At 31.9% G+C, this 24,193-nt stretch overlaps 1 protein-coding gene across 2 annotated transcripts in view; it reads left to right on the top strand.

Annotated features, from left to right (window-relative positions):
- The window catches only part of LOC145296059 (trafficking protein particle complex subunit 9-like), a 165,830-nt gene that overhangs the window by 87,609 nt on the left and 54,028 nt on the right, over window positions 1-24,193 (top strand). For both annotated transcript variants that reach the window (XM_080142126.1, XM_080142127.1), the window contains exons 4-6: window positions 5,425-5,570; window positions 22,076-22,210; window positions 23,562-23,689. In XM_080142126.1, coding sequence (XP_079998252.1) covers window positions 5,425-5,570; window positions 22,076-22,210; window positions 23,562-23,689 — 409 coding nt within the window. The remainder of the gene's footprint in view (window positions 1-5,424; window positions 5,571-22,075; window positions 22,211-23,561; window positions 23,690-24,193) is intronic.

The raw sequence follows: 24,193 nt of genomic DNA, 5'->3' as shown, positions 1-24,193 counted from the left end.
GGATTTTACATTGAGGCTAAATCACACAAACAAGGTGACCAGTTGACCGGTCCACTTCGTGAAGTTATTCATTCATCAAATATTTCTCTCAGTATAATTTTCAATTGCAAATGCTGCTCGGGTGTCAGTCTCTTCATGATGAATTGCCAAACCAAGCTGAACTTAAAATAACCGATAACTGCGATTAATGAAAATAGAGTTGTCAATTTAAAAGACATTGAATATGTGCCATCTTTTTTTAACTTTGGACCAGAAAAACATTGACTTTTTTACAAACACTATTAGCTTCCTTATGCTGGAATCATACTTATCATAGTTTCTGTGGTAGTAGAAGTTCTCTATGAATTTTCTATAAGAGTTGTTTAATCTAATAAGAGAACAGTATACCTTTTGTTTTCGTTTGGAAAAAAAAAGGATTCGCACTCATTCCAATAATGATTGTTCAGAACTATAAATAGAATTTCATATAATGACAACATTCATTCCTTTCAGAATTATCTTAATTTTATTTTAATTCAATAAATGTCCAGAGAATGTTTTATTTTGTATTGTATTACTTTAGCATATTTGCTTTGTTTTTAACTAAAAGTTACGCAAAACTTTAACATCTTCAGATAGGGACTTCTTGAATTGTCTCCCCCTGTTCTGAAAGAAGTTTTTAAAAATTGAAAACAAAGAAAAAAAATGTCCAAAATAACAGTAATTTACAAGTACCAGAAATTTTTCTACAATATTTTCATCTTTGTAATCGATATTTATGCATTTCAGAATTTTATGTTTGACTTCTGTCAGTATTCTTAGACTTAGCGTTTCTTGGCTTACTTGTATTTTTTTATTTACATGTCATTTACTAGCATGGTTACTTGACATTGCCTAAGAGCATAATTAACAAATGACAAGTTTAAATTTAAAAAAAAAATTTTTTTTTTTATTACATTTTCACCCCAAACAAGGCACATTGCCACTCAGGTGTAGGGGGCTACTATCAGGGTCAGCAACTACGGGGGCACTATGTAGGGATTTGGGCAGCAAGATGTCGGTTCACGTTGCACTTGAACTTCTGCATGTCAGTACAGTTAGGGAAGCATGATCCTGGAATGGAATTCCAAAGTCTAGCAGTTCTGGGGAAGAAACTACTGGAGTAGAAGGATCTTTTGCATCTAGGGATCTCTACTGTGTGGGGGTGGGATTTAGCTGCCTGTCGGGTTTGTCGAGGGTGTCTGCGATGTGGGGGCACAAGTGTCTGCAGTTCGTCAGAGCACTCACCATTAAAATACTTGTAGAACAAGCAGAGGGATGCAACGTTTCGTCGATGGGACAGAGGCTGAAGCTTAGATGCCAGTTCAGGGCCTATCAGATTGGCGAGTCTTTTTTGAACCTTGTCTAGGAGCGAGAGACTAGTAGTAGACGCACCAGCCCAGATGTGACAATACTCCATACATGGGCGAATGGTGGCCTTATAGAGATACAGGATACTTTCAGGTGTCAGTAGTTTTCTAGCACGGTAGAGAGAGCCTACCTTTTTTGCAGCGGCCCTGGCAATGTTTTCAATATAATTGTTCCAGCTCATGTTTCCTGTGAACGTTAGGCGAAGCAGTTTGAAAGATGTACTCTCAGACAGGGAGTCACTGGCCATTGCTATTGGTGGCAGAGAAGGTTTCTTGTAGTTATTGAAGGAAACCAGTTTGGTTTTGGCAGCATTGAATGTGACCATCCATTTATGTCCCCATTCCACTACAGATTGGAGGTCATCCTCTAGTGTTTTTGCCATTTCTTTAGATATGTGTTCATTTGTTTTCCTGTCATGCCTTTTATAGAGTGTAGTGTCATCAGCATATATACCCATCTCAGAGGCAGTTTTGTCGGGGAGGTCATTAATAAATATCAGGAACAATAGAGGTCCAAGAATAGACCCCTGAGGCACTCCCGCATTTATATCACACTGTTTAGATGTTCGACCGTCGAAGACAACCTGGATTTTTCTCTTGTCTAAGAAGGATTCAATTATGCTAAGTATTCTACCAGTGATACCGTATGATTTAATTTTCCTGAGGAGACCCTTGTGCCATACCCTGTCAAAAGCCTTAGATATATCTAGAGCTACCGCTCTGCCCTCCCCCGCTTTATCCAGTGACTGGTATATACGTTCAGAGATTACAGTGAGAATGTCAGCTGTGGAACGGGCTTGTCTAAATCCATATTGTTGGTCAGTCAGAAGTTTAGCGTCTGTAAGGTGCTGGACTAGAGCATGGTTAATTATGGTCTCAAATATTTTGGCGAAAAGTGGGAGGAGGCTAATGGGGCGATAATTTGATGGGTCAGTTCTTTCGCCAGAATTCTTGAATATTGGTACCACAGAAGCGGTTTTCCAACAGCCTGGAAAGCATGATTCATTAAGACATTTGTTGAAGAGTTTGGAGAGAACTAGAGCTACTTCGGCTGAGCACTTTTTTAATAGCACAGCTGGGATGAGATGAGGTCCGCATGCTTTGGAAGTGTCAAGATTTATTATGATAGCATGTACCTGAGCAGGGGTGATTTTTAGATCGTCTAGCGTGGCGTTTGCTCGCAAAGGAAAGTCAGGCAGGGGGTGGTTGGTAGGGTCCAGTGTGGAGTTCGAGGCAAACCGGCTGGCAAGCATATTAGCTTTGTCGGTTGCTGAGCAAACAACCTCGTGATTGTTGGTTAGTGGGGGAATTGTTGATTGCCCATTGTTTACTACACTGTTGTAGATTTTCCAGAAGTCACGATTTCCTAATTTTTGTGCTTCATGTGTGTAATATCTTTTAAAATTTCTCTTTCTTATATATTCCGATTTTGAATACACTTCCCACCTAACCGTTTCTCTCACCCCCTCCTTCCTCTTTCTTCCTCTTTGGCAACTGGTCCAATACGAAAGAAAGAAAGAAAAATGACTAGCTGTTTGACCTAGTTTCCAATTTTGTTTTTTGTAAAAATACCAGTAAAAGTGAAACTCATTTTCTTTTTGCACTCCCCCTTTCTGTATTTGTTACTCTCTGATACCCCAGCTTAAGAATATAAAAGTATTTGTCAGCATTACATTTAAGTCTGATTATAAGTGTATCTTATGTAGTTTCTGACATTTAGTGACACACACATAAATACAACTTTTCTTTATATTATTTCAATTATATTAATAACAAATTATATCTCTCCAATATTTAATACTAGCGAGGGGTACCGGGCGTTGCCCAGGTGTTTGTAGGTGTGTGTGAAAAAAACCGGAAACCTTGATGCGCATAGTAAAAAAAAACAGGTGCCCGTGAAAAAAAAAACGAAGCCTTGATGACACGCAGTTGGAAAATAGTAAAGTGTGAAAAAAAAACAGGTGCGCGTTTTTGATTGACGTAACGGCGATAGCTATTCAGCAGTTACGATTTTGTGCGGGACAGTTTTTAAATAAATAAATAAATAAATCGGTTTGTTTGTTTTTAACTAAGTTCGGGAAAACCAGCTCCCTGTTTATTAGGAGGAGTGTCTCGTCTCGAAATGAAAGCTACCGTCTGATATGATGAAGTCGACATTGAACAAACGTTACTTAGCTCTCTAGAGACCACTGGCTCTGGGCCGGTGATGAGAGTCGAGTTTCGCTTTTTGTTTATGCCGAAAACTGAATGTAACGTGTGCCGATGCGGGAAATGTGGAATAATTAACGTTTGAAAGTCAATAAAATTAAATAGACAGGCGAGCTCCGTGGTTAAGTGTGAGATATTACAATTTATAGATGATATAAAAAGTTTTAAGAAGTTGTGACGCGAACGAGCGCTTCTCTGAAAGAAGCCTTTTGTGGACATCGAGGAAAAGCGTACATACATACATACATACATTTTCGCTTTTATATATATATAGATTAGCTGGCTTTACAAATTTGCTACTTGAAATATTAATTTATTTACATTTTTAACTTTGCCGTAAACACAAAACAAAATATTTCTTATCTATTCACATACATTGATAAACATTAACATTTTAGTAATTTTTTATAAAAATTCATTATTTTAATATGAAATTACACATTGATTTCTTCCTTCTTTTCTTGTCAGAAAAATGTAAAGAGGAAATCGGTTTGCCTTCTCACTTGTAGTTTAGAAATATACAGCAACATATTGAAAATCAAATTGGTCTCTGTAAAGAAAAACACCTTGAACACAAATGTTATTTGTCCAGGAAGTAAAAGAATATTACGAAAATGAACTATTTTAAAATCAATAAATTAGAAAACAATAATAATAATGTCCTTTTTCAAAAATATGTAAATTAGTTAACCTTACAACTGATATCACATATACATAAGCCTTATATAAAATACTAGCAGACCGCCCAGCATTGCCCGGTCATAAAATTTACTTAAATATGATATTTTAATTTCTGCAGATTTTGTATTTATTATTATAGAACCAATTCTCTATTGATTATTATATTGTACCCAATATATAGTAGTGATTTTAAGTTTTTGCAAAAATATAACTTTGGTGCCACAGCAAGAATCAAAACCAAAACATTTAGCTCTCCAACAATATTCACTACCATATGATCTAAGGATAGATGGATATAAAAACTTTTAAAAATTAATGCAGTTTAACATTTTAAAATGTATATTTGTGCATATGTGCAGCCACACTTTAAGTCAACTTACATTTGCCAAGTTCCAACTAAAAACCAAATCGAATTTTCATGTCAATTCACTTCAATTGTTAGCAGGTAAAATTGAGACACTCTTTTTACAGAAGTTGTATGATTTCCTCAACTTTCGCTTTTAGTACCCCCCCCCCCACACACACTCTTATCTTCTCTTCATTATCTAATAATAATGGCAGGTGTGAAAAGTTTTCTAGCACTATAGAGAGAGCCCACCTTCCTCACAACACCCTTTGCAATATTTGATATGTATTTGTTCGAATTCATGTTGTCTATGAATGTTAAGCCGAGGAGTTTTTAGGTAGGGTGCTATTGACTATGGGAATTGGTGGTTGAAAAAGTTGTTTATAATTGTTGAATGAAAGTAGTTTTGTCTTAGTAGCATTAAGTGTTACCGTACATTTAAATAAAAACTATTATTTTAAGAGTGACAAAATATATGCGCCTATAAAACAAATTAATGTATGAAAATTTTTATACAAAACTTACATGCGGCCTTGGCATAAAATGTTCTATGCCATGGAACCCACGAACTAAAAATCTCACAAACAATTTTTAGTGCTGAATTTAAGAAACCTGCAGATTTTTGCTTTTATAAAATTCAAACGATCATTCTTGTATGTCTATTTTTTTAATGTAGAATTATTCAAAATTCCCGATCATCATTTTCTTTTCTTTTTTTTTCTTGATCAGCTTAGCAGAATCTGAATTTAACTTTTTGATTCTATTCAATTAAAATTAATGTTTCCTTCATCTTTCTAACAGGTCTTTCAAAAGAAAATGTCAAGGTCGTCTACGAAAACATTTGGCTGATTTATGTTTACAAGCAGATCGACCAGGAGAAGCCATTTTACATTACCAGACGTCCTTAGATATTCTGAAGACTGTTAACGATTCTTTATGGATTGGAGGTTTGGATTTTTGACAATATTTTTTTCATCTCCTCCCCTCTTCATTTTTTTTTTTTTTTTTTAATTTTTTTTTTACTTTTGTTATTTTCAAGCAAAACATATTGCCATCAAAAGATAAGAGACTCCTGTGTTAGGTATCAGATTTATAAGAGGGAAACCTAAATGAGGAGTTGAGCAGCAAAATGTGATTCACATTACATTTTAAATATCTACATGTTGGTACAAGCGGGGATGTGGGGGTGATTCCAATCAAAAGCGAGTAGTCCAAAAAAAAAAAAACCTTACTTCGAAAATTTTCTGGGGAATCTTTGTGAAAATATTGTGAATAGAACAACAATTAAGATGAGAATAGGCATCCAAATAATACTCCTCTCCAAATTCTGAATCCTCATCTCAATAATTTCGAAATTTGATATTTAATATTATTAGTAAGTATTATTAACTATAACTAATTAATAATTAATTAAAAGCTCATATTAATTTTATTTACTATTATATATAGACTTATAATATTGACATTTCTTTACATAAAAAATGAAATTTGAATTTGAAAACTGATTTCAATTTACATTTGAGGAGGATATTATAGTTTGTTTGAAGCATTGCGCGTAGTGTGGAAGCAGTTGTGTTTGAAGACTATGACAATGAAGTCGTGTTGTTGGGTACGAGATGAGTAAATGATGCTATTGAATGATTTCAATAATTTTCAGTTATAAAATATTTATTTACCAACATCTGCCACACCAGGATGGTAATATGATGTAAAGTTATCAAATATTCAAGGTATACCTTATTTTCAAGAGGAAGAAAAAGAAATATATGTATCACCTGGTGTAGGTGTATCTGTTTATGCCAGAAGTTACACAGTCTAACAGGTTCGCATTCTATTTAAATTATTTCTGAAATATGGGTTGGCTTTAGTGTTAGTTATTATTGAATAATATTATAAAAGTTATCAATAATAATTTATTATTATTATTGATTATTAAATGTTTACTTATAATGTTAATACCATGTGCACATGCGATCTGTATTGTTTAATAATATTGTTTAATAATAGTCTAAGAAAGACAATTACTGTGGCTGAATATTGGAGTTAAGTTACTTCCCTTAGGTAGTAATCTATGTTTGTTTTTTTGTTTTTATTAATTTATTATTTTCTTTTTTGTAATTGTAAATGTTATACTATTACTTATTTATTGTAATTGTTATTATTTAATATTGTTTAGTAATAATGTCTAACAGGGTAACTACTTTTGTAATTGTCATAGTTATATAACTTTCTTATTTATTATTATTACTTATTTATTATTGTTACTTATTAAATTATTTGTCAAGGACATAATAGTAGTTAACTAGACTGTAGATTTATTTGGGTGTGTTGCTATATATTTATAATATGTAATATATTATTACACATTATCATATATTGAGTGGTAGATTATGTGAGGAGCTGTGCAGTCAGATGTTTATTTAAATTTTTGTTTTGTCACTTTTCATTGTTCGCCTTTTGAATTTTAATATTCCAATTCCTTTGTCTATCAACTGAATTTTAATATCTACTAGCTGTACCTACCCAGTGTTTAAAATTTTTATTTGTTTGTCCATAAGGTAGACATTTCATATATTCTTCAGTCTTAAATATGAATTATTGTTTTGCTGATTTTGATTTTTAAATGATTATTTAAAAATGTTTCATATTATTCATAAATGATTATTTAAAAATGTTTCATATTAGCCAAACTAAATAATTAAAAAAATGACATTGTAGTGAAGTACATCATTATATGGTCAATAGCACAGTATAACAATAACAAATAAAAATTTGTTAGTCATTGGCAAAGTTCAATTTGTCCACTTAAATGCTTTTTGAGTCTGACTTTGAAAATCTGTGAAAATATGTTAGATGATAAACCCAGCATTATAAAAACTGAATGCACAGAAACCACAGATTTAATTCACACAAATTAGGAATATTTTTAGATATTGTCAAAATAATGGATCTGTTTATATTATACTAATTAACTAAACGCATACAAAATCTAACTCTATGATACAATCAGAAAGCTGTTGGACATTTACAAAATGTGTTAAGAAAAACAATGAATTAAAAAAAAATTGGATAAATTTTTTCTTGTTACATATATGAGTGTTTCAATTGTTTTATAGCTTAAGACACTTTTCAGTGGTATTATGAGAATTATGCCTCCCCTCATATGTAGACTTTAGTTGTATGACTGACAGGTCTGTTGTGGGTATCAGTTTGTGTAACTTATATTGAAACTAGTTGCTTCAAAATGTTGGTTTAACCTGTTCACACACACACAAATGTTTTGCAATGATCATGCATAATAGTGCAGCTCATAAGCACCATGATTACCACAAACAGGAAGTTCTAAAGTTATGTTTCATTCCTCTTTCGACTTTTCAGTAGAACACATCCATTCTCAGGATTCAAACCCCAAAATAAAATGGCTGACATACTTGCAAAAGAAGCAACTAAAATTCCATACAGAATACAAAAGTTTGATCACGCAATACATGAGAAGAAAATAACAAACAATAATGAATGTGTTACTAAACTATGTATACAAATCAAGGTTGCGGCATCAGAAGATATAAAGTCCAACTTTGGCTCCAAGCCAGGCATATGTATCTAACACACATAATTACTAAAAGCAAAAGTTAGACCTAAAAAATTAGTCGTTGGAAATTGCAAATAAATATTGTCTTCTCTGTATGTGCTGAAAAATATTAAGATTTCCCTTTAAATTTTGAGTGAAAAAGAAATATGTATAAACTAGCTACCCATGTCCAGACGTTGCCTGGGAAAATCCGACATTCGATGAACATAAAATAATTAATTTGTTAAAATGGGGAAGTAAATATGAATGTTATTATTTAATCAAATTCTGTAAAGTGCAGAATTACTACTTATGCATACATATTTACAAATAACGGTTATGTGTGTGTGTGTGTGTGTATATATATATATATAAGTACATTTGATATTTCTACAGTTTACAAATGTTGATTAACTCAAATTTAGTATTATAATAAATATCAACTTTATCTAATCATATGCTTAGGAGTAATAAATTTAATTTTTGTTTAATTTTGGTGTGTGTTTGTTTTTTGTTTTTTTTTATTAAATTAAAAAATTTTTTTTATTAAATTAAAAAATTTATAAATGTAGTTCATGCCTTGTATTTCTTTTAATATTGTTAATTTTAAAATAGAAAAAAATAAAGTGTATATTACTTATACAAAGCAAGATTTAACAAAAAAAAAAGAAAACAAAAGTGTTAAAGTAAACATCAAATTTTCTCGTCAGATAACGCAATAATCTTATGTTCTTATAATCTTATGTAAAAGTTGGTTGGAAGATAAACAATAAATAATATATTCCAGCTGTCTCTACTGTAATCAAATAGTTTATTGGGTTATTAAAAAAGAGAATGAGACAAATTACTTAATGTGTGTCATTCCGTCATTATTAGAATATATAAAAATTAAAAACATGAAAATGTATCACTCAATTGTTGACGTGTTAATTGCTAATGCAAAAAAAAAAAGTGTTTTGTATTGATACAAAGTAAAATTTAATGAAAGAATAAGGAAAATAAAAAAAAGTGCAACATATGAGTTGATGGAACAGAAGTTTCACAGTAGAATGTATTTTATTTCAGTTTTTAATTTTTTTTTTTTTTTTTTTGAACAGCAAAATAAAGAAAATAAATGATGAAAACAAAGAAAATAATGGAGAAAGGAAATAGATTATTTCATGTATATAATTATTGCATATGTAAAAATGTTAATTATTCAAATGTAAGTCGCAAGAAGTAAATATTAATCCAGCATTAACTGTGCTTAGTGAAATGTGTTTGATAATCACTGGAGAAAATGTAATGTTCTCTTTTTTTCTGGAACAGCAGTGTTTTTATAAAATCTTATTTATATTTTAGGATATTTTTAATGAAAGATATTTATTTTATGTCCTCTTTTCTCTCTCTCTCTCTCTCTCTCTCTCTCTCTCTCTCTCTCTCTCTCTCTCTCTCTCTCTCTATCTATATCTCTTTCTCTCTCTATGAATGTTAAATTGAAGAAGTATATTTTTATCTTATAATTGTTGCCTGATTATTTGTCAAGTAATAAAGTTTTTATTTGATGATTGTCTCTAATAGATCCTCTCTACATCATGTGTACAAATATTTTGCTGATCAAATCGGACTAAGTCTTAAATCCTATTTGCATCTATGCCTTAAGTTTAAGTTAAGCCGATAAAACCAAGATACATTTTTACTGCTTTTTAATCTATATATTAATGGCGGCAATGGCAACCTTCTCTATAATTCTAATAAGTGATCAATGGGATATGCAATGTCAGATCGGATCAAACCTAGCATATCAACTGGCAAACCATATCTGCGAGGTTGAATATACCAAGCTTCTGACACTCGATTACATTAGTTCGGCCACATTGTAAGGAGCCATGCTGGAATAAAAAATACAAAAGTTTTGTGGTAAAAGACTGGAGGAAAGTTAAAGGACGCAAGAAAACTTAGATGCAAGCCATTAATTAAAATTTAAATGCAATCAATCTTCAAGACTTGGATATTAGGATTGCAGGTTTCCAGAAAACATCAAACCCTAGATCAAGAGAAAGACGTAATGAATAAGTGAATATAAATAGATTGCTAAATAAATAAATGATGATATAATGCAGTAATCTCTCTCTCTCTCTCTTTATATATGCTTTTTTTCTCTCTTTTATATGGAACTAGCAGGGTGACCCAGCATTGCCTGAGATTAAATGATAATCAACGAATGTTTCATACTTCCCTATTTTTATTGTTAATGAAAACTGTGAAATGATCAATTTTTCAATCAAATCTATCGATTGCCTACTCTAGTTGGGGACCCATCGTGGTGCACTTGAAGAAAGCTCCACATGCCTCTCCACAATACATTGTAGTCTACATTCCACTGTAGAAAACATACTCTTGATTTTATAAAATTATTTTTATATATAATGGCTCGAATTAAAGTTTAAAATGCAAAAGTCAAGTATCATGCTTCAGTTGTGCTGTAAACAAAAACATTCATTTTGAACATGCCCTTGTCATATCAAAGAACCTACTGTTGATTTTATATTTCAAGCCTTTAGGCATGTGTCATAATAAAACTTCTCAACTGCACTTGTGATGTTAGGCTGTGTGAGGTGATCAAAATCGCCTGTTCTTTCTTTCATTGGATTTTTTGATTATTAATACTTATCGAAGACATTACAATACAAAACCTATCTAAGAACACTGCCAGGCACATAAAGAACCCTCATGTGAAATTTTAAAAAAATCAGCCCAACAGGTTTGGAGTCCATAGAGGACAAACTTCATAGACACACACAAAGTTCCTTTTATATAATATAATTTTCATAGATTTGTTAAATCTGTAAAGTTAAAAGTTAACTCCCTCAAAAGATAAAATTATTAAATAAAAAATGGCAATATTCAATTCGCGTTTAAATAGTTGAATCATTCTGCTACTCCAGGACTTAACTGATTCGATTCAGTATTAATCTAAGTGTCCAACTATAGTTGAGGGTGACCAAAGGTTACCTTTTCATTAGTTGCTACACAGAGGTATGAGAAAAACGCCACTCAACTTGTAGGATTACTTGCCTTTGATTCTCCCTTTATAATTCTAAGTATTTAGCAAAAGGGCATCAAGTATAATTTTTTTTTTTAAGTCTTTTTTAAGTAATCAAGTTTTCAACCAAGGATTGAACCCCCATCTTCTGGCCCATTAGCGAACATTCTTACTATTATGCCAAATGAGCCGATTATGCAGTATTAAATAACCCTAAAACGGACTGACATGCTGTAAAACAAATCTAGAAATGAAACTTGTATTAAAATGCATGAAAAATAAAATCCAGTTTTTTAAATTTACTATAGACTTCTACTATAAAATAAAACAAAATTAAATTTTTTTTTATATCTAGCCACATTGACGAGACTTGATAAGGTTAAACAGGCATTAGTGACTGATTATATATATATGACTCACTTCTTAACAAAAGAGAGAAAAAAAATTGTCTTCCCTATCAATTATATCATGTAGCAGATGGAAGGCAAACTTGGTTAACTATGAATTGAAAATGTTAAAGCTCGGAATATTATAATGACTTTAACAGATACAATTAATGAATAATGTAGATGATTCAAATGTATTTCGGTTAGACGTTCATGAATGATATAATGGATATTGATGCAGATACTGTGATCTACCATGCCATGTTAAAATCCTAAACAGATCTATTGTTACATTATGTCCAAAAGCCATAGGGGAAAGGTATGAACCCATACTTTCCTATTAGCTATGAATAAAATGGTTTTTAGTCTATGATGAACCATTTTCAAATGACATTGTTTCAACATTAACTGTGCATCAAAACATACCAGTCAGTGGATTATTTATTTTCTATCTTTTATCTCTGTGTGTGTGTGTGTGTGTGTGTGTGTGTGTGTGTGTGTGTGTGTGTAAGTCAATGTCTATGTGCTATAGAAATTAATGTTGTTCAAATAAGTTTTATGAAGGTTAAATTTTTCACAGAATCTAGACATCATTAAAATTTTTCTTCAATTTTGAGATCATTGTTGGTTAGGTCCATAAAATAACTAAAATATAAAGAAACAAATTTTAAAAAAATTCATTTTCTAGATTTTCATCATTTCATTAAACAAAGGTAAAATTAAATAAAGAATATCTTTGTGAAGAATGTATTTACGAAAAGGTTTAAACATTTAAATAATTATTTTTTATTGGAATTTTCAAGATCTAAAATAATTAGAGGAAAAACCAAATTTGATTTCCTTTGTTACAGAAACGATAAGAAATGGAGTGCCTACAAGTAGGTTTTTGATGGATGCCCTGAACACTGTCTGTTTAATTCAATATCTAGATTTTTTGTCACATACTTCCTCTCATGATGTAACTTCTAGTACACATCACCCTAACTTCAAATTTTTCATCTAATGGAAAATTCCAACATTTTGTTCAACTAACTTTATGTGAAATTCCCCCCTTTTTAAACTCATTTTTACACACATTTATCTTTCCTCATTGATCACCATTCAAATTGGTTAACCAATAAAGTCAATCAATTTAAAGTGTCTTCATCTTCATGTGGCCAAATGAAGAATCAACAGAGAATATATTCAATCATGGCCCATGAGAAAGAAAGTCAGACAATATCCATAACCTCAAACCAATACTTTTTAAAGATGTATATAACAATCTAAACTTAAAAAAAAAAACAAAAAAACTGCCCCCCCCCCATAACATTTAGAATCTGAAGAAACATCATCCATTGCATTTATTATCATAATCTCATCCAAAGATTAATTATGGGACAATTGCAATATTTTTTCCAATTCTAATTAATCTGTTTTAAATTCTTGATTCTGATATAGTACCGATTCCAATTGCAATTTTTTAAAAATTTCTAAATATTAAGTTTTCAGTTTGTTCCTAAGTTTTCAGATTACCGTAAAATTCCATGTAATGTATGCATGCATTTTCTCAAAAGTTAAAATACATCAATCAATCTTTTATAACTATTTTTTTCTCCAATGTTTTCCCCATAATTGATTGAAAAATAGTGATTCAATTAAATCATTGTGAAATTTTCAGCTATATTTTTCATGTGACATTTCTTCTGGCTCCATTTCTACCTAAAGTTAATATTTTATGCAGATTTTAGTTGTACTGGTAATTTAAAAGCAATAACTATTTATTTTGTCATTAATAGAAAATAAAATTTAAAAAAAATTAAATCGTTTTTGTAAGCAGGAATTAGGCGCAAATTTGGCCAATTCCAATGGTAATACCCTAAAAAGTACCGATTCTTCAGATTTCGATTAATCATCCCAGCACTCATATTTATATTAGCATTTTTTAAAGAAATCATTGGTTTCTGGTAGAGTAGATTTTAATGTTCATTTCAATTTTCAGTTTTAGGCAATATTTTTTACTATGGATATTTTAACTGTCATCCATGAACATTTAGTTCATACACTGGATAAGTTAAGATGTCTCCAAGGTTATTGATATTCTCTGGCATGAAGGTCTTCTCAGGAAAAGTCAACTCGTACAGTATCAGTGGACAAATCTGTTTTAACTAAAATAAAATTCAGATCATTCTTGATGGCTATACATTTAAACAACTCCACATCAATGCAAGTGTGGCTGAGGAGTTGATATTATTTCTAATTTTGATGAATGACCTCTCTGATTCAAGTGCATCTGAGGATAGGTGTATTTTCTGATGACACCATGCTTGTCCACACAAGCAAGTTAATGGCTGAATCCTTGAAAAATGACCGCTGGTCTTTAGTAAAATGGGGCTAAAAAATGGATAGTCACATTTAATCCTGCAAAGACAAAAAGTGCCTTTCCTTTAACACTATAAGAAACCTTTTGAGTCACTGATTGTCATGGCTAACAGCACCGTTTTTCGAGAGTTCAACATTAACTCCCCAGTTTGATATTCTTGGGCAACATGAAGTAGAATAAATGCATAGAAGATGCTGCCAAGTCTGTCGTTTTTCCTCTGTGTTAGGAAGTGCATCAAATATAAAATCAAATCTAAAAAATGAAAAAAAGCATCAAACCTTGCACATGGAACAATGGCCTTTAACTGATGGAGAAGAAGAAATAGAAGAACCCTTTCTAACAATTAATCTGATCAAAATAAGCGTGGCAGCATTTACTTAATCTTCTAGCAGTTGTACATTTACTCATGACTGGTCATCAAATGTGAGTGAATATTTATAATAATAATAACTAGCGGGACCTGTGAAAATTCCACAGGGGACTCATTCGTATGTAATATATTGATGTTGGTATTCTGTAGATGTTCAATGTAAATGTAGACGCTCTGATATTATTGTAGCTTTTTTGTTAAAACTACAAAAGTATTTATCTAAGCTAGCACGAACCCCCAGTAAAGCCCGGTTGTAAAGTACGGTTAAATATGATATTTTAATTCTTGCAGATTCTGTATGCATTATTAAAGAGTTAATGTTCTATCGATTTTTATATATTATAAAGTTGCGATTTCAAAAATAAAAAAATATATCCATATGACTTGGGTGCATTAGCTTGAAACAAAACCGAAATAAAACCTTATATATATATACTAGAGTTTCAGCCCGGCGTTGCCTGGGTGTTTGGAAGTGTATGTTAAGGAAAAATAAAAAGTGGTAGTAGGAAGGCAGGCTCAAATCCGTACCACGAAGGAGGAAAAGGACGGGAAAAAACGTGATGTCTTTGCTGTTACGACCACCACCAAACTGGAAGTGACGTAGGTGTAATTAAGGCTAGACAATTGAAAAGAGGGAATGACTTTCGAAAATATCGGTGAAAAAAGCGACCTCTCCCTGTAGAAAAGTGCCCAGTTGAGGGTGAAGAAATTCATGTTTTAGCCAATTTTTCGGTATTGTTGTCTTTTGTCGAACTTCAAAACGATAGTGATTTTGTGAAAATCCGTCGCCCCTGTTGAAGGTTTTAGGCAGACATGCAGACATGCATACATAGATTTATATATTGGTAGCTCAAATTTTCGACCCAAACCGATTAAAAAGCTTGCCCTATCTCTGAATACCCTTTATGTAAAATTTCAAATGTTTAGACCAGAAATTGCCTGAGTAATTTGGTAGAGACCGCAGAGGTCAATTTTTTTTTTTAAATTTGACCCCTATTATGACTCCTGAACATTTATTGTTTTAGGCTCAAATCAAGTTATTAAGTAAGTCTAAGGAACCTATATCTAAAATTTCAATTGTTTATACCCGAAATTGGCGGAGGAATTTGGTAGAGTTCTCAAAGGTCAAATCATTGAACTTTGACCCCTTAACAGCAAAATTTCTGGCCGAAAACAGATTACAAAGATTTTCCCAAATCTCCATACCCTGTATATCAAATTTCGAGTCAGTAGACTGAAAATTGACAGTATTTGTATAGAGAAATGTACACAGACAGACATACACACACACACAGACATACACTTTCACTTATATATAAAACTTGAGTTCCTTCAGCCGTAATCGAAACCAAAACCAAAAGTTATGAAGAATTGTTGATAAAAATAAAATTATTTATTTCAAAAAATAGATTACTGGAGTGCCATCAGTTATAATCGAAACCAAAACTTATGAAGAATTCTTGATAAAATTATTTATAAAAAAATAGATGACTTGAGTGCCATCAGCTTTAATCGAAACCAAAACCAAAACTTATGATGAATTCTTGGTAAAATTATTCATGTCAAGAAATGGAAGTACATAACAATTAAATGACCCGGATGTAAGCGTGACACAGAAAATAACACGCTATCGTATTAATATATAGATAATAATAAAAGCAAGCTCGTTCCAAATCCATTTTTATTCTTTAATCCTCATTGTTAATTTAATATTTAACCTTCAGCCTCGAGGGGTCTTAATTTAACATCATCCATGCAAAGGTTATGGCTAAGATTATCGCAAAGTGAACTGCACTTTTAGTTTTTTGCCCTTGAAATAGAATTTACTAATATCATTGGGCAATTTTATATTAAGATTTTTATATCCATCCAAAATACTTACACTTTTAAACAATGCTATCAGAAAACATAGATTAATTTTATTTTAAATTAAATTATAGATTTTTATCTGAAGTTTATTGCTATAAACTTTGTACTTGCAAATAAAATTTAATTATAGAGTTAACAAATAACTGAAAGATGAAAGAAAATAGCAGTTTTTACATAGCATAAAATGCATTACTCTTCTTCGTTGAAATAGAGGTGTCCAGAATTGTAATATGTAAAAATAAAAATATTTCTCCTGTTTTTATGTGCTTATGGCAAGGAATGCTTTAATGCCATGCTGGTGGTTCTAGTTCAAATCTCAGCTTGGAACATTCACCACGTCCAACTACACTGAGGAGCTGTTTTATGAGGAAATAGTTGTCTCTGTGGATTGTGGATAATTGAGATATATAATAATTTTCACAATCAAACTAATGGTGGCTCAGGTGGCAGGATACTGACCTTGAATGCAAGTGACTCCTGTTTTGAATCCTGTGTTCAGATATGTTCGACTGATGTGCCCCAAAAAAGGAAAAACTCAAGTTTAAAATTTAAAGTCCGCAACTCGCATGTTTAGTGTGAGCTGCTGTGTTGTTCAATTGTACAAATAGGCACTAGAAGAATGTCTGTCATTCGATGGGTAAAATTAATTCCCCAAACAAAGTAGTTTTGCACCATTTTGATGTTATCAAGATTAAAATCAAGATATGATTTTTATGTTTAGTATCCTTATTCCAATTTTGATAAAAATTCATTGCACGATTTTGATTCTAGAGAATGTCTAAAATTTATAACTTAAGCTTAAGGGATCTTAAAAAGAAATTAAAATTCAGAGGATCTTGCTTCATTTGCATTTTTGGAGTATAGATCAAATTCAATAGAAATCTGTTATATTTGAAACTTGGAGTTTGTGCCATATTATGCCCCTAAAACACCTTTAAAATGCCCCAAAGAAACCGAAATTTTGAAAATATTTATTAATTGATGTCTAATAGTTATCGTTAAAATTTCGTATCTAAATTTTCACAAAACTTGTCAACTCCTTTTTGGACCCTTTTGCATAAAATTAATTTAAACTAAATATAGTTCACATAATGCCTAGCAGCAATGTTTGAAAATTTATAATGATATTCATGCAGGTATATAAGCATAATGTTTTATAGACATGCACATCTACATATGTGAGAGAAAATAGCTGCATATAAAGAGTAGAAAGCTATATTAATGAAATGTATGAAATAAAAACTCAACAATCCATAGTAATATTGTGATAATAACTTAACCCAACCACATGCCACAGCTTCATCAAAACTTAATACACCTCATATCTCTGAAAATATTGCCAATAATTTTCTTGGGGGGGGGGGGCTGTTTTACATGACTCATTCTAAGGTAAAAATTTAATTGCATCATAAACCAGAGTTACCTGAATCTTTTTTCTTCTAAGATTATCCTCTTCAGTGGTCTTGATGTTAAAAGATAATTTAATTTCATAAATTGATAAAAAATAACTATTAGCTGAATTTGAATTCAAAGAAACTTTTGTTGTAGAATAACTTCTTTTTTTTTTTTTTAATATAACTAGGGGTCACTGCTTATCAAGGCCTAAGGGCCATTTGAGGATAAGCATTAAGGAGTGTCTGATGAGGAAGCACTTTTATGGCAGAACTTAGAATGGAGTAGAATTTTATGATTTAAGAGGATGACTCAACAAGAACTTATTTACATTAGATTTGAAAACGACAATGTTATAGTCAGCTGAAAAGCAGTCCTGTAATACTGTGTTCCATTCTAGGAAAGAAACTTTGCTCATGATATTTTTGTTAAGTTTTAGGCGCTGATACAGAGTAAGGAAAACTATTGTCAGTTGTAATAGTTGAGTATTTGTTGCAAATATTTTGTAGTGGGGGGGGGCATGGGTTGAAGCTCCAGAATTATTATGATTTGAAAGCTCAAATAGTTAAAGTTACATCGCTTGGACTATAACGATTTAATGTAGGTTAGTAACTTAATGTCAGAAATAGTTTTAGTATACTAAAAATGAAACAAAACTAGTGATCTCAACAGTGAAATGGGTTTAACAGTCTCTTAGCTCGTTTTTAGTTATGGATTTTATTTCCTTTTGATTTAAGTTTACTTACAAGCAGTTTCTTTTTATATATATAATATCTGACATGCTTCGATAATTACATATGGAAATTTGATTTTTATCAGCAAAGAACAAAGGCTTAATCTTAATAATTACTGATAATAAAAAAGAAAGAATAATCACATATGCAAATTTACATTTTATGAGCAAAGATGGAGAGGCTTAATGTTTGATCAAAGATGGAGAGGCTTAACATCAGATCATAATATAGAAAAGGAAAGAATTTCTTTTACTTTTAATGAAGACATTTTTTTTTAAATTACATTTTCACCCCAAACAAGGCACATTGCCACTTTGATGTAGGGGATTACTATTAGGGACATAAGCTACAGGGGTACTATGTGGGGAGTTGGGCAGCAAGATGTTGGTTCACGTTACACTTGAACTTCTGCATGTCAGTACAGTTGGGGAAGCAGGTACCCAGAAGGGAATTCCAAAGTCTAGCAGTTCTGGGGAAGAAACTACTGGAGTAGAAAGCTCTCTTACATCTAAGGATCTCTACTGTGAAGGGGTGGGATTTAACTGCTTGTCGGGTTGGTCAGGGGTATTTACGTCGAGGGGATACAAGTACTTGCAGTTCGTCAGAGTATTCACCATTAAAATATTTGTAGAACAGGCAGAGAGATGCAACATTTCGTCGATGGGACAGAGGCTGAAGCTTAGATGACAGTTCAGGACCTATCAGGTTGGTGATCTTTTGAACCTTGTCTAGGATCGAGAGACTAGTAGCAGATTCACCAGCCTAAATATAACAACAATACTCTATACATGGGCGAATGGTGGCCTTATAGAGGTACAGGATACTTTCGGGCGTTAGTAGCTTTCTAGCACGATAGAGAGAGAGCCTATCTTCTTCGCAGTGATCTTGGCAATGCTCTCAATGTAATTGTTCCAACTCCTGTTTCCTGTGAATGTTAGGCCGAGGAGTTTAAAAGAAATACTTTCAGATAAAGAGTCTTTGGCCATAGCTATTGGTGGTAAAGAAGGTTTCTTGTAATTATTGAAGGAAACAAGTTTAGTCTTGGCAGCATTGAATGTGACCATCCATTTTTGCCTCCATTCCACTGCAGATTAGACGTCATCCTCTAATGTTTCTGCCATTTCCTTAGATATGTGTTCATTTGTTTTCCTGTCATGTCTGTTATAGAGCGTGGTGTCATCAGCATATATACCCATCTCACAGACATACATTATTATTATTAAAACAGAATGAAGAGAGTGAGAGAGAGTTTTGTGTTTTCTTATCGATTGTTTTTCTTTTCTTTTTTAACTAATAGATTTTGTGGCTTAGTGGGGGATGCCCTTTTCTCTACCCTGCAACCTCTCTCCCACAGAAGAGACGTTGTGAGCCTATCCTTGTTTTATCGTTATTTTCATGGCAGGTGCTCGTCTGAACTCCAATCTCTGGTCCCCCCTCGCCAATCTTTCACGAAAAACACCCGTCTAGCTAAATCCACTGTGAAAAATTTCCCCCACTCTATATCTGTGCCTAAATCAAAACGCAGATTCCATGAACAAAGCTTCTTTCTTAGAACTGCACGCCTGTGGAACTCTGTTCCGTCTGCCTGCTTCCCTCCAGACTACAACTTGGATGTCTTCAAGTCCAATGTTAACAAATTCCTAATGAACCGCCCCCTTAAGTAAACACTTCAGCAAATCTTCACACTAACGTAATGTACTTGCAATAACCCTTATCCCTGAGTGGCTTCCGGGCCTTAAGTGGTGATCACTGTGTAAAAAAAAAAAAAAAAAAAGGGTTATTTTCTTTTTCTTATCGATTAGTTTTGTTTCAATTCTTTCAAGTAATGAATAGGAATACAATTGTGAAGCAATAGAAAGCAGGTGAAATGTGTTTAATATATTTTTATTCTCATGGTACCATCGGTCATTAAGTATAAATTTCTTATTGTTACATGAAAGGAAATTAAAACTTTTAAAAATATGGCTACGTGGAATGTTTGTATGGTACTGTCAGTTTAGCTCAAGATTTGGAAGTCACAATCAAACAAGAAGAGAACTACAGCAAAGAGGTCACATAGCATCGAAGCTCTCTGCAGTCAATTCTCCTGATAGTTTCTTCAAAATGAGAGTGCAGTCTGCCAGGTGTGCAGCTAGCCAACAACCTGAATCAAGGCCCACATGTATTATGAATGCAATTGCATTCATCCTGATTCTTTCCTGGCCTGCACTATATTTCTAATCATGGTGACCCATGCATGATGGTCCGGGGCAAGGTTGTACGAGATGGCTTGCTAATCATGATTCCATCCTTACAGGCTGACCACCTGTGCACGTTAAGAGTTTAGCCAAGTCCTTCTTGATCGTTGTTGACTGAATTGTTTCACAGTTTGGATGATGCCCCTCAACTTGTATTTTAATAAAAAAGAACTGATGTTGTTGTTGATGATGATGGTGATATATTTTTATTTTAAAAGAAATCTCTTGTTATCTCTTTAAAATCTTGATTAAATTTACTTTTGCAGACATATGTCTTACTAGTTTTACATTTTATATGAACTTTGTCTGATGCAGTGTTCGTGGAAAAATGAACACTTATACAGTATGGGATGGAGATGAAAATTGTATTCTAAGAAAAAATGCTTTGATATACTTACATATCAGGCAAAAATATACATCCTCGCCAAAAATTAGGAAAAATTATTGAGTAGAAATTTTATTAAAAGTAAAAATCAGTTTTCATATTTTGCCAATTTATCATTAAGTATTACATGGTTAAATGACAGACTGACTTATCTCCCCTTGCTTTGTAGGATTTCTGCTCTTGTCAATGGTGGATTGGCAAAATATGAAAACTGATTTTTATTTTTAATCAAAATTCTACTGTATTATTTTCCTAATTTTTGGTAAGGATGTTTATTTTTTTGCCTACGCAAGTATATTGAAGAAGTTTTACTGGAATGTGATTTTTATCTATGCTTCATACTTTATAATACTTAAAAATGTTTGCGTCATCTAAAAAAAATTTCTAAGATGTTTGAAGTAACATGAAAAGTAATCATGATTTTTATTAATTAACACATAAAATTGGAAGCAACAAGGTATCAATCAAACGAAATCTGCCAGATATCATTTGATTAATACCTTATTGCTTCCAATTTTTGATTTTGATTGATAACTAGCAAAGAAATGTGGTGTTGCCAGGATTAAATGACTTAAAACTTGAAAGATTTGTCAAAATTGATATCATATTCTTTTATTTGCCTTTTTTGTTGGTTTTCTTTCAGAGTTATATTAACAGTTTGTTTTCTTATAGCATCTAAACTTTCAGAGTTTAAATTGTTTGACCGATAGTATAATTATATGAACCCTAACACTGATCATTGTCTGCTCATCCTCACAGAAAAACAATATTGACTAATGAGGATGAGAGTTGACCACCTGGAGCATGTTACTATAACAGAAAATTTAATAAAAAGTTTGAAACAATTTGGAGAAAAAATATTGTTCTGTTTCACCATTTTCTTTAGCTTGTATTATTTTATGATGCATTTAACATGTATTATTTTATGATGCATTTAACATGTATTATTTTATGATGCATTTAACATGTATTATTTTATGATGCATTTAACATGTATTATTTTATGATGCATTTAACATGTATTATTTTATGATGCATTTAACATGTATTATTTTATGATGCATTTAACATGTATTATTTTATGATGCATTTAAAATTCATTTTTCTTTTTTCTTTATCAGCTTGCTACGAAGGTCTGTGTTCATCATCTGTGATCCTTACTTATCCACAGACAGGCAGTCCATTATTGAAACGGAATTTGTCTTTTTGTGTGAGAAGAGGAAAGTCAAAAATAGATGATAATAAAGTTCGGCCAAGTAAGTTCTTCTCCGATAATTTTCTATATACACTATGTTTGCATACCATTTTTTTTTTTATTTTATTTAGTTGTTTGTGTATAATTTCGTATTTATTTATTTTTGGTCATTTTTAAGTCATATAAGACTTAAAACTGACCAAAATTTTTATTGATTTAAATAATCAAATTCTGACCATTTCCAACATCATTTTTAATCGTCTCAACATGTTGGTCATTGCTAACAATCTCATTAATCTTTTTGTGCCTTAATAAACAATGACTCCTTGGTAAATATATCTTGACATATTTTACAAAGCGATAACAAATATATTTAATTGATTTTAATGAGAAAATTAATCTTTATCATCAAAAATAGAACATTTTTCATATTTTTATGAAATTTGCTGCTTTTTAGATAATTTGACTAAAATAGATTTGAGGAAAATAAAACTGCACGCACTCTCTTTTGCAGAAACTCTGTGTTATCTTGATTTGGGTTAATAATAGGAGCCTGATACCTTGCAATACTAAGACTCCATACACTCCATACACTGATCTTCGACCTTCTATAAATGGGGTAATTAAGGGAAAATGGTAAGGATTTTGGGATGAATGCCAAAGTAATAAATTACACAAGATTTGATGTACTATTAATGAATAGCTACTTGACTACACTCAGACAAGAAAAGTAACCTGACTCTTTGTAAGACATGTAAATATTGTTCATAAACATTTATTGGAACATGGAAATTGACCTTTCGGGACAAGATCAAAGTGTAGTATCTGTTCTTCAGATGCTGCATTTCAATTTCTTGTTCTCTGTCAGTGGAGGAGAAATCCTTCACGACTGAGACAATTTTTATTTTTGTTCCTTTTCTCCACATTAAAAAACGACCCTGGTGTTTAACTCTGTCCTGTGGGGAGGCATTGTAAATAGGAACATTTATTGGAACATGTGTATATCATGTCAAAATCTTGTACAGGCAAACACTGTCAGGATCTTCAACAAAGCTAAAGGAAATACAGCTAAAAAAAATGTGTTTAAAGACTCAAACCTGACCAAAGTTTTGGACTTTAATCAAAGATATTGAACTCTTCAAAAATATTTTTCTTTATTTTTTTAAAAAAGAATATAAAATAATTATCTTACTTGTAGTTTTTCATCTGATGACTTTATTCAGCATTAAATAACCTATAGATGGTTGATATGCCATAAAACAAATCTAACAAATAGGGATTTGTTTTGACTTTTGAAAGGAAAGATTCTAAGCAGAAAAGAAGCGTCTGTGCAGGAACAACTGTCATATGAGAAAATAACTTGTGACAGAATCAATAACTGTCAGTAAATAATTCTTCTTTTTTCATTTCAGGTGTTACTGTTCCTATCAAACGAAGCTACAGCAATGGATGTGATGTGATAGATTCACCACCGAAACCGTGTTTAGATCCAGATGACATCATTGAAAAATATAAAGAATCCATTATGCAGTACAGCAAAGTAAGATAACTCTTAAGAATTTGAAAAATAGAATTTCATTCCAAAAAAATTTGCTATTTCGTTCTGTTCAACATGATTTGGCTCATCTTGAAAGTTCACAGCAATTTCAACAATTTTGTCTTTAAACAGTTCATATAAAAGCAGGCTTCAATTATAGTATGATAACCTACATGTATGATTACAAAATAAAAATCACAAGGTACTGGGTATAGCAATAACTACATTCTTCAATGATGAGGCCCCAATTGGGGAGCTTTGGGAAGTTCTGAATTATTATTGGTCACAGGTACACCGTGTGATCAGTTTTTCATCTAAGGGTTCAGTACAATCGATTGTTGACAGTTAGTCTACAAAATATGTTTACTTTTTTCTTTAGTAGGCGTATCTATCAGGCATACGTTTGGATTCATTAAAAATTTTAAAAATTATAAATCACAGAGATGGAAAAAGATCCAGCACAAAATGTAAGGGAGAAAACTCGTATTCTTTTAATTTAAAATGACA

Source organism: Euprymna scolopes, chromosome 16 (assembly GCF_053919585.1).
Source record: "Euprymna scolopes isolate OS-2025 chromosome 16, ASM5391958v1, whole genome shotgun sequence".
NCBI classification, from domain to species: Eukaryota; Metazoa; Mollusca; class Cephalopoda; order Sepiida; family Sepiolidae; genus Euprymna; species Euprymna scolopes.
Note: the sequence above shows the minus strand (reverse complement) of the source record. Positions and strands in the feature narration are given on the sequence as shown.